This window comes from Myotis myotis, unplaced genomic scaffold (genome assembly GCF_014108235.1).
Source record: "Myotis myotis isolate mMyoMyo1 unplaced genomic scaffold, mMyoMyo1.p scaffold_m19_p_6, whole genome shotgun sequence".
NCBI lineage: Eukaryota > Metazoa > Chordata > Mammalia > Chiroptera > Vespertilionidae > Myotis > Myotis myotis.
The window spans coordinates 101035671-101052676 of record NW_023416368.1 but is presented as its reverse complement, the minus strand read 5'-3'; the positions used below and the strand labels follow the sequence as shown (position 1 = coordinate 101052676).

Below are 17006 nucleotides of genomic sequence, written 5' to 3'. Positions count from 1 at the left end.
TTGATTGTTATGAGGAGTCCCTAGGTCTCATCTTATCCCTTTGGTCTAGAAAGAATCATGGACTCAATTTTTGGGGGGAGAAAATCTCCAGTGGATTTTACCCATCTTAGAACCCAACATAAAAACCATCATTTAAAAATTGTGAATGCCTCCCTTTTCCTCCTTCTACCATTTCCTTTGGATGAAGCATTGACCTCACCTGTACAGACCACAGACAGTGGTAATCTCATTCCTAAACACAACTTCATGAAAGTGAGATGGGCTGGCCGGCGTGGCTCAGTGGTCGAGCGTTGACCTATGAACCAGGAGGACATGGTTTGATTCCCGGTCAGGGCACATGCCTGGGTTGCAGGCTCCATCCCCAGTCGGGGGCATGCAGGAGGCAGCCGATCAATGATTCTCTCTCATCATTGATGTTTCTATTGCTCTCTCCCTCTCCCTTCCTCTCTGAAATTTTTTTAAAAAGTATATTAAAAAAGTGAGACAATGTGAGTTAAAATGGGATGCTGAGAATGATTTAAGGAATTTTAAGTGCATGGCAAAGAAGAACTATATGATTTCAGTGTAATTTCATATAATGCACCTGTATTATGAGATAGGGTAAATAAAAAGGCATAACAAGTGCTCTATGTCAGTGTAAAGTTGTGAACTGCTTCTGAGGCAAAGAAACATGGAGACACCAGGAAGAAGCCTCTATTGGAGGCCAGGGAGTTCCTCAGTGCCCAGTGCTGTCCACATCTCCAGAAGCCATGATGCCGGAGACATCAGGAAAACAGGGATCTTATGGAACAGAATGGACGGCCTGTGACCAAGAACCAACAATGAAACACCGGTTCCAGAGAGACCCGTGGCCTGGGAAGGTAGGAGGCATGTGGTTACAGGTGTTTTTCTAATTCTTGGTTATATGATCATCTTTACTCCGCCATCATGTTAAACCAGCTGAAATGGACTCAGTTCTCTACTGTCCTGGTTGAGTTTAAAGTGCTCCCCAATTCAGGAAGCAGGGATGCCAGCGGCAGCTCCCTTTAGGTGTCCGTGCTCCTGTTTGCTCTGTGTGTGCTTACTCCTCATCAATGGCCTACACACAGGCGTGACTCCCCGTGCGAGGGGAGAGAGGGCCACGTGTCCAGGGAAATCACGTGAGTGTGACCATCTTCTCCCCTCACTGCACACGCCACCCAGACTACGGTCCCATGTGCAAACCACAGCCTGTCCACGCAGTACACACACACTCACCCATGAATGCACGCTACGTCCTGCGTCAGTAATGTCCAAGTTCCACATTTCCACCTCTAAGAACTGCACACAGTCCTATAACCTAGACGTGTCCCCATGTGAAACACGGCACACTCTTCCCACACCCACTCATCGCAGGGCACTGGGGAGACTTACTTAATGTACAGGGCCAGGTCTGTGGCCAGAATCGCCTGCTTGATGATCTTCAACGCGGTCTTATACTCTTCGATGGAGAGGCCACTGAGGATCTGGTTCCCCTTCACAGAGAAGAAAACCATCGTCAGCACCCCACGGGAGCACCACATAGGAGCACCGCATGGGAGCACTGCATAGGAGCACCCCCCGGGAGCACCACACAGGAGCACCTCCAGGAGTACCCCACAGCACCCCTCCACAAGGACAGCGGAAAACGCGGTCACAGCTAAACCACGGGCCTGGGGTTCGGAGTCATGTGCATGGGCCACCTGCTTCCAGAGAGTGAATGCCTAATTCCACGGCCTGGTCTCCTAGGAAATGCCGGCTTCCCGCTGGTGCACCCACCTCCTGTGCCTGTCTGCCAACTGCCTACCCCCCGGGCCTCCGCCGGCCTAAAGGCTAACTATCTAGCCATGGGCAGCTTACTTGCTATATTGCAACTGGAAGTGAAGCTTGAAACCTCAAAGCCACATTAATGAAGAACGGAATGGTGAAACTGCTAAACAATTGATGACTAACACGTTTTTTTCTCTATGGTTTTTGTAATAAATCCAGTGACACAGTGGCACACGTTTATGTAATTTTAACTTAATATCAAGAGCAGCACGTAGTCCTTGGGAACATGCCTACAGGTGGGCTTCCTGGTGGGAAGCACACACGGTATGAAACCAAGAAGGACTCTTTAAAAGGGGCTGATCCGCGGGCAAACACTCAAACGCTGTAACTACATAATTATTGTGTTGTGCCTGCCTGGAATTTAAAGCAAATCTCTCATCTCGAATTGAGTAAAACGTGCCTCGGTTCTCAGAATAAACTCAACATCTGCATGGGAGGCAGGTGTGCTTTCTAAGTCCCAGGGCTGAGGGAACCAGCGGCTCAGGACTGGGGTCCAGGGCAGCGGGTGCTTCTGAACACGGGGCACGCGGGGGTGCCAGGCCCAGATAAGATCTTCGCTTAGTGGAGAGCTGGAGGCTGAAATCGGGCATGTGTCTCACTGACGAACTGACGAACATTACTTTTAAATATCAAGTCATTTTAGATTCTGGGCTGAACAGAAAACTATTCAGAAAATATCTTCCGATATTTTCATTGGGTGTAAGGTCAAACCATTTCCAGGGGAAAGGAGATGTCTAAAAGGAAATGTCTTCGGTGTTATGTGCTTATTTCCCCATTCCCAGGCAAAGGCTGTAAACCGCTGCGTGTGGGGGCCTCCAGGGACAGAGTGTAGGGAGGGGTCTGCTTCGAGGTGGGGGGGCCTGCTGTAGGAGGATGTCCCAGCAGCAGCTATAACTCATGCTTCTTACTATAATGCCAGGCATGCACACAACAGACCATGCGAGTAACAGAGGAACCAGAATATAACAAGTATTAAGTTGGCAGAAACAACCATGGCTAACGGGTTGGTATACATGTTCTCAAGCTTACTTCCCTCCACAGAAATATGTCTAGCATAGCATGTCATGTGCTTTCTCACACGGATAAACATCCGTCTCCACCAGGCGTTGAACAGCTTCATCCCTTAACAATTTGTTCGTGGTCAGAAGTTTCAATAAAAAGAGGAAAAGGTTCTTGAGCACTGGTATCACCCACTTAATTTTACGCCCCCTCCCCCCCCCCCCCCCCCGACCACCATCACCACCAAAAATAAGGCGGAATTAACGGAGAGCCAAAAAACACCAGCTTTGCTTGCTTCTAGTTTGGAACAATGTGGAGTAACGAAGTGAGGAGAGTAAGCAAACCCCCTTATCAGGCAGCTGGCAGCTTAGGGTGCACAGGGACGAGGCTGTGGGGACCTCGGCCTTCCTTACCCAAAAAAGAATGACGCACACCCAGGAATTAGGATCCTGGGCATGAACCCAAACACTTAAAATATCCCCGCGTTTGTGCAGCCTCCGGGCCGCCGGGCCTCACCGGGCTATTGAGGACCATCAGGCACTGGTCGAAGTGGTGGTGCTCCAGGGTCGAGTGGCAGTACAGTTGGGCCAGCGGGTGTTCGCTCCTGTGGGGGAATCACAGAGACAGGGCTTAGAGAGGATAGTCAGGCGCTGCATGGGCCGGCTGTCACTCTTTTCTTATTGGCTCCTTAAGAAAGAGGCTAAAATCCATCAAACCAACCATGCTCTCTCCTTTAGCTGAGGGAGGTCATCTCTGGGAAATAAGTATAAAGAGCCAGGCTGTTCTCAAAGACTGGTTCAAACCGTGAACAATCCCATCAACGTCAGTATCAAGGACAAGGTACTAATTTCTCTAGATACAGAGAGAGGATCCCTGAAGTACTCGTACCAATCATCGCTTTCAATGTCAAGACTCTAATTCATTTAGAATATGAAACAAATGTCCATGCGGCTTTTCCTGAGAAAGAAGGCTCACGGCCAGGCCCCCTCATGCCTCAAGAAAAGGGAGAACTGTCTGAGAGGAGCCGGTGAAGGTGCCAGATGGAAGGCACAGGGGGAGTCTGTTCCCCACAGGGACCTAGTAGGTCGGGGAGCTCGCTAGACTGAACTCAGGAGGACTGGTGAGGTGCCTGGCTGAGGGAGGGAGGCAAGGAGGGGTCCTGCACTCAGTTCATCAGGTCTATTCCATGCTTCTGGCTCTATTTTTGTTCATCAGTTTATGTTGTTCATTATATTCCACAAATGAGTGAGATCATGTGATATTTATTTTTCTCTGACTAGCTTATTTCACTTAGCACAATGCTCTCTAGTTCCATCCATGCTGTTGCAAATGGTAAGAATTCCTTCTTTTTTACAGCAGCATAACATTCCATTGTGTAGATGTATGACAGTTTTCTAATCCACTCATCTGCTGATGGGCACTTAGGCTGTTTCCAAATCTTAGCTATGGTAAATTGTGCTGCTATGAACACAGGGGTGCATATATCCTTTCTGATTGGTGTTTCTAGGTTCTTGGGATATATTCCTAAAAGTGGAATCACTGGGTCAAATGGGAGTTCCATTTTAACTTTTTGAGGAAACTCCATACTGTTCTCCAGTGACTACACCAGTCTGCATTCCCACCAGCAGTGTACAAGGGTTCCTTTTTCTCTACATCCTCGCCAGCGCTTGTCATTTATTGATTTGTGTGAGGACCAACCCAATTCTTATCTATAAAGAGGTCAGAAGAGTCCCAAGAGCTCATAATGAGAGATACAATGATGTTGGCCTATACTCTTATTCTGTGATTGGCCACTGGCAGGAGGACCAACTGAACTACTGGCAGGAGGACCAACTGAACTACTAACAGGAGGACCAACTGATCTACTGACAGGAGGACTGACTGAACTACGGATGGGAGGACCGACTGAACTACTGATGGAGGACTGACTGAACTACTGATGGAGGACCAACTGAACTACTGATGGAGGAGGACTGACTGAACTACTGACAGGAGGACTGACTGAACTACTGATGGGAGGACCGACTGAACTACTGATGGAGGACTGACTGAACTACTGATGGAGGACCGACTGAATTACTGATGGAGGAGGACTGACTGAACTACTGATGGAGGACTGACTGAACTACTGATGGAGGACTGAATGAATTACTGATGGAGGACTGACTGAACTACTGATGGAGGACCGACTGAACTACTGATGGAGGAGGACTGACCTACTGATGGAGGACTGACTGAACTACTGGCTGGAGGACCTACTGAACTACTGATGGGGAGGACTGACTGAACTACTGCTGTGAACACTGTTTGAACTTGCACGTTACCCATGTTCAGCTCTGTTGCCTCTCGAGCCTCCAGGGATGATCTCATCCTCCTCTGGGAAGCCCTGCCCACTCTAAACTTCACCAGTGGTGACTCCTGTGCTGTCTCGGCTCCCCTTTGAATCTCAGAGCCTGCTGACCCTGTGACCTGCACACCAGCCCCTGACTCCCGCTCATTCCTGTCACTGTGTCACATACAGAGCAGGCAAGGTCTGTGGGAAAATACAGTTTGACATGTTTTCCTGATTTAACTGAATTGTTAATCTTGAAAAAAAATAATTTTATCAATTTACCTCTTCTTTTTTATTTTAATATATATTTTTATTGATTTTTTACAGAGAGAAAGGGAGAGAGACAGAGAGTTAGAAACATTGATGAGAGAGAAACATCGATCAGCTGCCTCCTGCACACTCCCCACTGGGGATGTGCCCGCAACCCAGGTACATGCCCCTGACCGGAATCGAACCTGGGACCTTTCAGTCCGCAGGCCGATGCTCTATCCACTGAGCCAAACCGGTCTCGGCAATTTACCTCTTCTTAAACCACCCTATTATAATTTTCTTTTCTTTGCCATGCTCCTGTACCTTCTCTTTTTCATGGCTGCCTCCAGAGCACACAAACCTGCATACACACCTACACATACCTGCATGTCTGCACACACACCTACACACACCTGCCCTCATACCTACACACACCTGCACACACACCGATGCACACCTGCACACACCTACACACACCTGCACATACACCCACACACACACCTGCCCACACATCCGCATACACAACTGCACATGCACACACACCTGCCCACTTCCCAGTTTTCACTTTCTTCAATGGCACCATCCTTGTTCCAATTTCCTGGACCAGAAATCATGATTTCCCTTTCTTTCATGCACAGAACTAGCTGTTCAACAGGGAATTAAAATGTTTCTCCTCCAGTCTCTCCCCTGTGTAGCCAGGATATGATTTTCAGCATGCTCCTAGCTGGCTAGCTGAACCCTGAGGCTCTACTTCCTACCATTTTCCTGGTACCTTCAGACTCTTCCTCCTAAACAATGCCCTTGCTTCCTCCTGTCCCCCCTGAACGCACTGCAGATGTTTAAAGCTCTCCCTCCCACGAATGTACCTCCTCGCTGTTCATCTCTCAGTTCATCCCTGGTCAGCATGTCCCAGGGCAACGCCCACCTCCTGGGTTTCTGGAACATTTCATCTATTCTCCTCTCAAATCCTCCCCCTTCTCAAGATCCGGTGGAAATCTCACTTCCTCCATTCATGGTGGGGAGGAGCCTGGGTGCTGACCACTCCTGTGCTGAGTGGTGCAGCCAGGTCATCAAGCAGCTTGGAACTTACCAGCTATCTCCTCGCATTGATCGCCACTGTGTCTGAGACGGAAATCCAGACACAGGCACCACATTTCATATCTCTCTCCCTGCAGCTAACGCCAGGTCTCCATCATTGGTTCTCATCCACCTGCCTAAAATGTAGGCTAATTTCACTGAGCTACTTTATAAAGCACCAAAGCTGAATCTAACCAAATCAATGACTGACTTCTTATGCTGACTGCAGGCCTAAGGTTCTCTACGTGACCACGCGTCACGGCCAGCTGTCTCCAGCCTCCTGGTACCCACCGCTGCTCGTTTTTAAAAATAATTTAGCATCTATGGGAAACCCGTCTGTCCTTCCCCCACCACGTGGGAGACATCACAGGAGCGAACTCCCCCTACTCCCTCAAGGTCTCCCTGTGAACCAGGTCCTCCTAGGCCCATCTTTACCACCCAGGAAGGACTCAAAGAATCTGAGAATGAATCAAAACAAGCCTCGGCTGAAAGGGAAAATAAGACATTTGGGGGTGGAGTAGCTATCTGAAACTGTGCCAGTAACCTGCATTCTGATGCACACTCTTGCTAGCCAATAATTAATTCCATTCTTACCTATGACTAGAGGTCCAGCATGTAAAATCGTGCATGGTAGCCCACTGCTGCTCGCAGCCCTGCCTACCTGCCCACCACTGCTTGCTGTACTGGCTGCCCCGCCTGCCCGCCACCCGCCTTGCTGTGATCTGAGCCTGTGGCTGTGGGGGAGGGACCGAGAAGTGCTCAATGCACCTCATGGTGACTGGTTGTTTGGTTATCACAGTTGTTACGGACACTGGCTTTTTATATATATATAGACTAGAGGCCCAGTGCACAAAAATTCGTGCACTCGTGGGGGAGGGGTCCCTCAGCCCAGCCTGTGCCCTCTCACAGTCCGGGACCACTTGGGGGATGTCCACCTGCCAGTTTAGGCCCACTCCCCAGGGGATCAGGCCTAAGCTTGCAGTCAGACATCCCTCTGGCAGCCCGGGCACCCCCGGGGGATGTCCAACTGATGGCTTGTGGCTAAGCAGAGCTCCCCCTGTGGGAGCAGACTGACCACCAGGGGGCAGCTCCTGCATTGAGCATCTGCCCCCTGGTGGTCAGTGCATGTCATAGCGACAGGCTGTTCTGGTCGTTCCACTGTTAGGGTCAATTTGCATATTACCCTTTTATTATATAGGATGCCTGTCCTGCATTGAAGAACATGTTTCCTGGAATACTCCCATTTTACAGAGGCCATAAACAATGAACCATATACAACCCCCAGAGGGGGTTGGCAGCACTGGCGCCAAGCCTCTGAGTGTAATCTCACTTCCCCCATCCCAACTCATGGGGGCTGCAAAGCCTGCAAAAAGTCTGGAAGCCATATTTGGGAGACAAAGAAACTAAGGGTATAAAGGGAAAGTTCCTCCATATTCACCACTCAGGCTTTGGAAACGGACTCCCCTGAGTCACCGTGCTAGTACATCTGCAAATAAAGGGTTTTTCCTGAACTTCTGAATACCTGTTGTGTGTTTTTCAGTCATCTGGTAAATTCTGCAACACAGCTTCCAACTGATTTTCAGAAAAGATGATGAAGAACAAAATGGCAGAGGTTCTGTTTCTAACTGTGCTGCCCCGTGAGAGCGTTTCTCTCTCTGATGTGTTCCTCTCACTTCCGTGCCTCCTTTCGTGGTTTGGGGTTCCTTTCTATCATGTCTGAGTATCTGAGGAGGTGGGGACAGCAGACCTTTCAGAAACTAGTCCTTCATGTGGGAATGTCCACGCTCTTCTCGTCCTCCCACGAGCGGCGTCACCCCTCTCCCACTGGGGACAGAGGAAAGAAACGTCCCAGGAAGTCAGGGTTCCCTCTGCTCGAACCACAGGGACGGAGGAAGAAGTAAACATCTCTGGCCCTCCTTCAGGTTTTCACTGACGTTACTGTGACGTGGGGGAGTCTGCCTCATGGTGAGTGTGAAAGCAGAGGCTGTGATCCATGACTGCTCCCAGGGATTTTTTTTTAAAAGAGAAGATGACGTTTCTCCAGATGTTTTTCCGGGTGGAAACAAAGGGAAAATGGCCGTGTTCTTCCCTCTCCACAGGACAGTGCGACGTCTGACCTGAACACTAACAGCATGTGCGGCCCTGTGACCTTCCAGCCGCGCTCGGGGCTGCATCTCCTGGTGGCCTTGTCCCCTTTGGTCATGACAGGTCAGCATTGCAGCCACACGGCAAAGCACACACGTTAGACTTTAAAGAGGAAACAGCCAGGCTCGGACCCTGGGGCCGGAGCTTGCTCTCTCCTCCCGTCGGAGGTCAGCAGAGGACGTGGCTGCTACCTCACTCTGATTCTTTCTACATGAAGTTGTCTATTTATTTAGATAAAGGAATGTGATTAGAGAGCTTCCCGAAATTCCTCAAGACAGCAGACATCTGGAATTTCCTGAAGAGATCCCATCCGCGGGATCACTCGCATACTTAACAATGCTCAGTACTAAGAGGTTTTCCCACTAAAATGTAGGCTTTTAGACTAAGTGGCTGCAAGAAAATAAGAATGTCGTGGTGGCTCAAAAACCTGACGAGAAGTGGGGTTGCCTTCACATCTCATTTTCTATTGCAAACGCCCCTCAAGCAAGGTCCGCAGGGAACCTGAAGCCCTTGTCTGTGGAGTTAGTATCTTAGTCTCAGAATCGGCCGAAGAGCAGGCTGGCGATGAGAACGCGGTCACCAGCATGGCTGCTGGGGCTTGCTCACACTGTGCATAAGCCAGGCGTTCCCCGTGGTGGTGACGTGTTAGCTCCTGAACCGGCGCCAACCCCATGAGGTGGGAATGCGATCACCTCCATGTATAAGTCAGGAAACCGGGTGCAGAGCAGCACGTGCCCTTGCCCATGGTCATGCGGGGACTGTGTGAGAGGAAGGATTTGAATCCAAGTCTGGCTGCCAAGCCTGGGGTCCTCAGCACTGTGCTGCGCCCTGCACCTTCCCCAAGGCCACAGCCCCCTCAGGAGCCCGGGATCGAGCGAGGCCCTTCCCGGCATCACCTTGTCTATTAGGGTGGAATCTTACCTTCTCTGAACTAGTCTTTAAAGTTTGCTATGAAGCCCTAATTCAACCTGAAACAAAACTCTTGGTAATTACCTCATGAAATAAGATTCTTACATAAATATTTTCCCACTTTAGGCCAGAAACGTTACCAACACAGTACTGGACTTTCATTTCCCCCCATTTCCCTTAAATAAAACTAGCCCTGCTGGTGTGGCTCAGTAGTTGAGTGTTGACCTATAAACCAGGAGGTCAGGACACATGCCTAGGTTAAGGGCTCGATCCCCAGTGTGGGGCGTGCAGGAGGCAGCCAATCCATGATTCTCTCTCATCATTGATGTTCCTATCTCTCTCTCCCTCTCCCTTCCTCTTTGAAATCAATAAAAATATCCTATATAATAAAACCCTAATATGCAAATCGACTGAACGGAGGAACGACTGGTTGCTATGACATGCACTGACCACCAGAGGGCAGATGCTCAATGCAAGAGCTACTGCCCCCACCCTGGCTGACTGGGGGTAGCTCCTGCGTTGAGAGTCTGCGTTGAGCTCCCTGGAGAGGGAGGTGACTAGTGGCGATGACTGGGGGGAGGGGCCGGCCAGTGGGTTGCACCAGGCTACCAGCCAAGGCGTGTGCCAGCGGGGGCCCCCCTATTACCCCACCCGCTGGTCACTCCACATATTGCCCTGATCGCCAGCCAGGCATAGGGACCCTACCCTATATATTGGCAACAGTCTCCTAGATTTAAAAATTAAAACCTGGCAAGGCTACTCTAACACTGAAAAAACAAGATGATACAGCGATGACATGCATGGACTCTGGCTTGTACATTTTGTGGTCAGCCCTGATTCTGACACTTATAACTGGGTGACAAAGCCAATTACTTAACTTCTCTCTGCTTCAGTTTTTCCACCCATGAGATGGGGGAGATGGTACTACTGCCTCAGAAGGATCATGTTCTGTACTACTTTTTATAATCAGGGCAAAAAAAAATGCAGCTGCCCATACAACAGCAAGATTCACCTGTGTGAAAAGTATGGTAACTGGTGCATGCAGCATCCCAGATTGTGAGAGGGATGTCCAACTGCCGGTTTAGGCCCAATATCCCCCGAGGGGTCCCAGATTACAAGAGGATGCAGGCCGGGCTGAGGGACTCCCCTTTTCCTCCCCCAACCCCGTGCATAAATTTCATGCACGAGGCCTCTAGTATTTAAATAAAACCAGAGTATGTTACGGGATCTTAACCAGTTGATATTTTGGACCTTGACCAATGCAATTTTGCCGTGGGTTTTGCTTTAATAAGGACAACCCCACAGTTGAAAAGGTCACCCTGTCTGGCAGGGTGACCACCTCACCGCTGAATGTAGGAGTTGTTCACGCCGCGGTGATCCAGGTCATGGCTCAGGGCGGCGACCAGCAGGGCCAGCACCTCCAGGTCCGACAGCTTGCTCTACACGGTGGGCGTGGGGAGGAGAGAGAGAAGGACCTGTAAGGGTGCTAGGCCATCTCTGTGAATCTCAGCGCTTCACACAGGCCTGCTTCAAGGTAGCGGCACGCCCGCTCCACAGGGGAAGAGCTGCACCTCGCCCTCAGAGCAGGGCTATCGCCAATGTCACTGACCCATGGAGAGGGCGGAAATGCCTCACCAACCACCTGTCCCCCACAGTCAACACCACTCCTTCCTAATGGTCTATGTATGCATGTGGGATAAGCACATGAGCTTTGAATCGCCGGCTTCTCTTAACCTTTAACTCCTACAGATTCCATGGCTTCCATGCTCTACCCTCAGGGGCTGTGCCTAAAGGCACCAGACAATGAGTATATTTGTCAAAAGAATACACAAAAGGGATTAGGGATGAAAAGTTGGCTTTAAAAAGTTACATAATATTCTGGCTGGTGTGGCTCAGCGGTTGAGCGTCGACCCATGAACCATGATTTGGGGGTCGATTCCTGGTGCAGGGCACATGCCCAGGTTGAGGGCTTGATCCGTTAGGAGGCATTCAGGAGGCAGCCCATCAATGATTTTCTGTCATCACTGATGTTTGTCCCACTCCCTCTCCTTTCCTCTCTCTGGAATCAATAAAAAAATATATATTTTGAAAAAAGTTACATGATGTATTGCAAAGTGAATCCCAGGTTATTTTTAAGTGGCTGCCATTTGTATTCTCTGTACTACTGTTCTTCTTCATAAGAAAACACAAGCTGAAATTCCTATTGGCTCTATCTGCCGGAATTCTCAGCACTCGAAGTGGCATATTCACAGCACACACATCAGCATTTTGTTTTTCTTTGCCAGAGCCCGGATAGCATTGGGTGGTTTAACCCTCCTGACGTTCCCAGTTCCTCCTAACAGGAGTGGAGCCTGCTTCCCATGGGCGTTTGCCCCTGCGGGAGAGGGGGACTCTGGCAAGAGGCTCCCAGACAAGCCCTGCCCTTGGTTCTGTGTTCAAATGCGCCCCCTATGGGAGCAGAGAAGAACAGCAGTCCTAGAATTCAATAACAAAGCGTGGAAGCTCCTGGACGGTGTAGGTAAGTGGTTAGAGCGCCGGCCTTCACACCAAAGGGTTGCGGATTCAATTCACAGTCAAGGGCACCTACCTGGGTTACAGGTTACATCCCTGGTCCCGATCTGGATGAGTGCAGGAGGCAACCTATCACTGTGTCTGTTTCTCTCTCTCTTCCCCTCCCTTCCACTCTCTCTAAAAATCAAAACGTCCTTTGGTGAGGATTACCAACAACAACAAAAGACACTCATGGGGAAAGCATGGGAGCTCTGGACTGAAGAGCTCTGTGATGGGCCTGGACTCACTCACCTAGAATAACGGGTCGGTGCCCGCTGATGGTGGAATCTAAGGACAGAGCTAAGCATAAAAAGGCCTGGCAAGGACCTAGGTGCTGGAACGTTGTCCGCGTTGATGTCCTGTGAACAGGGTGTGGCCCACGCACTAGTAAGGTTCACGGGGTGAAGAGAACCCGCGACAGGGCCCTGGTCGCATCTAGGGAGCCACGCTCAGGACCTGCGTGGTGTGGAGCAGCACGAATGTGAGCAGACGGATGCTGCTGTAGTTTCCCTCTGAAGGACATACTGACCTTCCCAAGCGCCATTTGACTTTAGCGTGAAGCTACGTAGAGGTTATGCTAACATGCCGCATACATTCCACAGGAGAGGATGTTATCAACCACGTATTTTGCCACACTAGACTTCTTTCCTTAAAGTACAATTTATTTTGTAACTGGCAACAAGCAGTACCCTCAATCACCACTAATGCAGATTTAAAAAAGTACTTGAAAGCATGTGCTGTAAATTTTACCACGAAAGCCACCAAACGTCTTAAGCAAATGGCTCCATAGTAGAATTTGTACCTGGATCTTGCCTGCCTTCAGGGCGGCGAACATGCACTGCGCCGTGTTGAAGGCGTGTCTCCAGTTGTGGTAGGCCACGTTCTTCCGGTAATTCTTCTTCACACTCAGGATCCACCGGCAGAGGACCTGCGGGCGGAAAGCGGACGTGTCACAGCGACTGCGGAAGTTGGTCACATGCTCACTGTGACCCGGGCGATGCGCACAGCACACCCAATCCCCGGCTCCGGGGATGCGGGGGGGACTAGGATGTAATCACTTAACAGATCAGGACACTGACACACACGTGTGGCTCCATGTGACCAGGTCATGTGGCTCCTAAGGGAGGGGCCAGAGTGCATACCTGAGCATCCGACGGCAGAGCCCACCCTGCTAACCAACCCACTAAATTAGTGCAAAATGCAAGGCAGCCGTGCGGGAGGCCCGGGGGCCTGGCGGGCACCGACTAGCTCTGTGAGACACCAGGTCCACGTCACCAATTAGGAGAGTCCCGCACGTGTGAGTTCCCGGTCGGACAGCCACGCAAGCAGCCACCGCTGAGGCCTCCCCAGTCGCCTGCCGTCTGCTGTGACGGCTTCGGTGCGAGGCACGGGCTGACGGGACAGGGAGGGGGCACATGTCCCGCTCCAGCACCTGGCCCGATGCGTCCTGAGCTCTTTGTCCCTTTTGCACCAGCTTGGGCATTCAGACAGAGGGACTGCGTGGTTACCGAGAAGCAATTAAAAAAATAACATATGCCAAGGTCCATATGAAAAAAAGCATTTTAAAGATGGAGCGAGCAGCATGTCACAGCTGGGTTTCACTCAGCTTCTCAGTGGTGTGTATGCAAGGATCCCCGGGGCTCAGGTCCCCCGCGGGGGCTGTGACTGCGTCAGCATCCAGTTGCCGCTGTTCAATCCTGAGTGGTTCCCTGTGCTCTTGGGAGCCTGGACAAGGAACAAAGATGCATGCTTCTCCCTGCACACATGGCTGGAGGCGCTTCTGCCACAGAGCACTACCTGGGAAGTGGAGGTTTCCAGAAAGAATGCTGCAGATGCAGGTCCAAACCACAGTTTTCTCATCGGTGGAACCACTGGGAGAAGGTGGGTGGAGGGTCTGCGGTTTCTTGCGCCCCAGGCCGCAGGGAACCAAGTGCCCCTTCTCCTCCCTCCCAGCCACCGCACATGGCAGAGGATCGGGTGTTACCTGGCACCTCAGACAGAGCGGCCAGGAGGTGGCAGCTTCGTCCTGTTGGGAGGCTAAGTACTGTAACAGCTATGAGCTTCCAAGCTCTGCAGGGAGGGGTTGTGGCAATTGCTGGGATTGACCGCAGAAGCCGGAAAAATGCAGAAACCCAGCCAATTATCCTTTCATCTGAGGGTTGACTGAGGGGACAACGAGGTTGAGCCCCCGTAACTCGGTGAGGGATGTGTGTCCCGCCCTCCCCCGCATCAGCCGGGTGTCCATCTGGGGCGAGGCGTCTGAGCACGGACCCCACTGCGGACCGGGCCCCAGCCCAGTGCCAGGCGCACTGTCCCGGTATCAACCGCATTTCATGATTAACCATCAGCTGAACAGCGAGGCCTCAGGGGTCCTTACGTTCCAGGGGAGGAGACCTGTGCAAGGAGAGCAGACACCCGACCGAGCAAATGCCTTGAAGGCAAATGACTGGACTTTGTTCTCCGAGGTCTTCTCCCTCCTCCCTCCTCTGTGTCCCTGATGCTCCTTCTCCATGGATGGTGGGGAGGGACACGTCCAGTCCTGCTGTTTCCCAGGAGGCGAACGAGGTTGTCAACGCGGTAAAAGCCTGTGTTCATCTTCTCCCCAGACAGTGGCCCAGGGGCGCCCAGAGCTGGCCTGTCATTGGCCCTGTACCCCCTTTTCCCCAGGAGCCCTCTCAGTCCTGGCCCTTCCCTGAGAGATAGTGACCTACGCCATCCGACATGTCACCCCCCCTTCAAACTCCTGGTGACACCACTGTTTTCAGGACAAAATCCTGATTCCTCTGAGCAGCCTACAGGGGTCTATACGATGGGCTTCCTCCTTCCCCTCCTGTGCTTGCCTGCAGCCTCACCCCTGCACAGCGCTCTCCACAGCCCCCACCTCCTGCCCACCCGCCTCTGCACATCCTCTCCCAGGGTGGGAACCCCCCCCAGTTAACAGTGGGGGCTGGATACCTGGTGGGAACCCGATAAATGCCTTCCCGGTGGCTGGTCGTTTCCTTTAAAATTCTCTGATAGGCATTAGTGACAGATCAGTCGCTGAAACTTAAAATCTGCATTTCACACCAGCATCCAAAGCCAATTCTCTCTTCCACACATGCATACACACGTGTGCACACACACTAACCCACACACATGCACACGGGCTCACACACGCACACATATACATATGCGCCCCCACCTCATGCTTCATCTGGAAGTTCTGCACCAGGTTGAGGTCAGTGAACATCTGGATGGTGCACACACATGCACACATGCTCATACACATACATATATGTGCACATGCTTGCATACACACACGCGTGTGCCTCACCTCATGCTTCATCTGGAAGTTCTGCACCAGGTTGAGGTCGGTGAACATCCGGATGGTGCACAGCGCAGTTTCCAGGTCCGACAGCTCGAAGTCGCTGAAGGCGAAGTCGGTGATCCGCAGGGTCTGGGCAGAGGGCACCACGGCCGCCTGGGGGAGGGGACACGAGTAAGCCCGGCTCACAGTCCTCGGCTTCACGGCGGGGAACAGTGCGTCTGCTTTCCCTTGGGAATGGGACACATGGGAGACCCTCATCTAGGAGGCGGGCGGAGGCAGCGAGGCTGCTGCCGGAGGCTGAGCCCGGAACAGGACGCAGGCCTCCGGAGGTGCCCTGTAGGCTGCCTGGCCTGTGCCGATGATGGCTCTGAGTGGCCGTCCTGGGCCATGCCAGGGCCGGGGCGAGGACTGAGGGGCAGCAGCAGTGACGATGCTCGGAGTGCTTCACGTTTCATTCCCAGGCAACACGCCCTCAGGTGCAGAAACTAAAGCCCAGACGGGGTCAGCCTCCTCCCCGTGGAGCGGAGCAGGCGCCCCAGTGCCCAGCCCTGCCCCGTCCCCTGGGTGTGCCCGGGAGACAGGCGCCCGGCTCAGGCCTGGGCCGGCCTGAGAAGCCGGTTTTGCTCCCTGGAGAGCCTGCGCTCTGGCCGCCACCCGTGGTGTTGCTCCGACGCTCACTGCACGGCGCTTCATGCGGCAGCGTCACCGATGCGCCTGGCTCCTTTCCCTCGATCTCATCCATGTTCCCTTCTACCCCCGCTTCTCTCTCCAGGTGCTGCGCTCCCACCCACAGAAAGGTCAAAGGTCAAATGCCGCAGAGCTGACCCAGCTGGGAATGCCCGTTCCCTCCGGGAAGTTCACGGGCACGTGGTTTCCTGTGTCGCCCGGCCACACGGGGACCTGCGCTTCCACTGTGGCTGCTGGCGGCTGTGGCTGTGACTGCTCACCAGGGACGGCTATGGAATGAACGCAAGGAACCCCATTCCCTCACTTGGTCTGAGCCGTCAGCTCCAGTGCAAAGGACCCCAAGTTCAGCGGAGATGCCCTCCAGCGGGTGAGAGACAGCAGCCCCCACAGCTGCCGGCTGACCTCTCTAGTCTGAGACGGGATGTTAATAAAAATCACCAAACTGGTTATGGTATTTGAATTGGGGGAGATTAAGCAAAAATAAAGGGTTTCCGGTTTCTCCTGAGAAAGGCTACACAGAGCTCAACTCCCAGGAAGCAACAGCCCAAGGCCTTGGCACGCGGGCACCTGCAGAGCTGAGCTGTGGGGTCTCCCCTAGATTTCCTGCAGGGCCGGGGCCCAGGATCGGCACTGGCAGGAGTCCCCATGCCCCCCTCTCTGCACCGGCCACCGCTCCTGCACCTTAGCTGATGGGGCTCAGTGTGGAGAGGGCACAGGTAAGCGGGGTCCCCCCTTAAAGCGTTCCCCTGACTCCCCCCAACCCCTGAGGTTCCCCGTGAATAGCTGGATGTCACTACTCCACTCCACTTCCATCTTTTGTGAAGCACAGAGGTGACATAATAAAATCCCACGGCCAATCCAGAGCTTTCCCTCCCAGAGAGGGCACCTCGCCTCCTCCCACTCCCCACGACCTTCACGTCGGAC

General features: G+C 52.2%; 1 protein-coding gene across 2 annotated transcripts in view; it reads right to left on the bottom strand.

Annotated features, from left to right (window-relative positions):
• Positions 1 to 227: 227 nt before the first annotated feature.
• PDE5A (phosphodiesterase 5A) overlaps positions 228 to 17006 on the bottom strand; it is a 104067-nt gene continuing 87288 nt past the window's right edge. The window contains exons 12-17 of one of the 2 annotated variants that reach the window (XM_036314592.1): positions 15402 to 15548; positions 12891 to 13016; positions 10883 to 10977; positions 3343 to 3430; positions 1393 to 1493; positions 228 to 295 (exon numbers count right to left, since the gene is read on the bottom strand). In XM_036314592.1, coding sequence (XP_036170485.1) covers positions 277 to 295; positions 1393 to 1493; positions 3343 to 3430; positions 10883 to 10977; positions 12891 to 13016; positions 15402 to 15548 — 576 coding nt within the window. In that variant the 3' untranslated portion in view covers positions 228 to 276. Of the gene's footprint in view, positions 296 to 1392; positions 1494 to 3342; positions 3431 to 10878; positions 10978 to 12890; positions 13017 to 15401; positions 15549 to 17006 lie in introns of those variants that run through there. The other variant, XM_036314593.1, reaches the window with a different exon arrangement.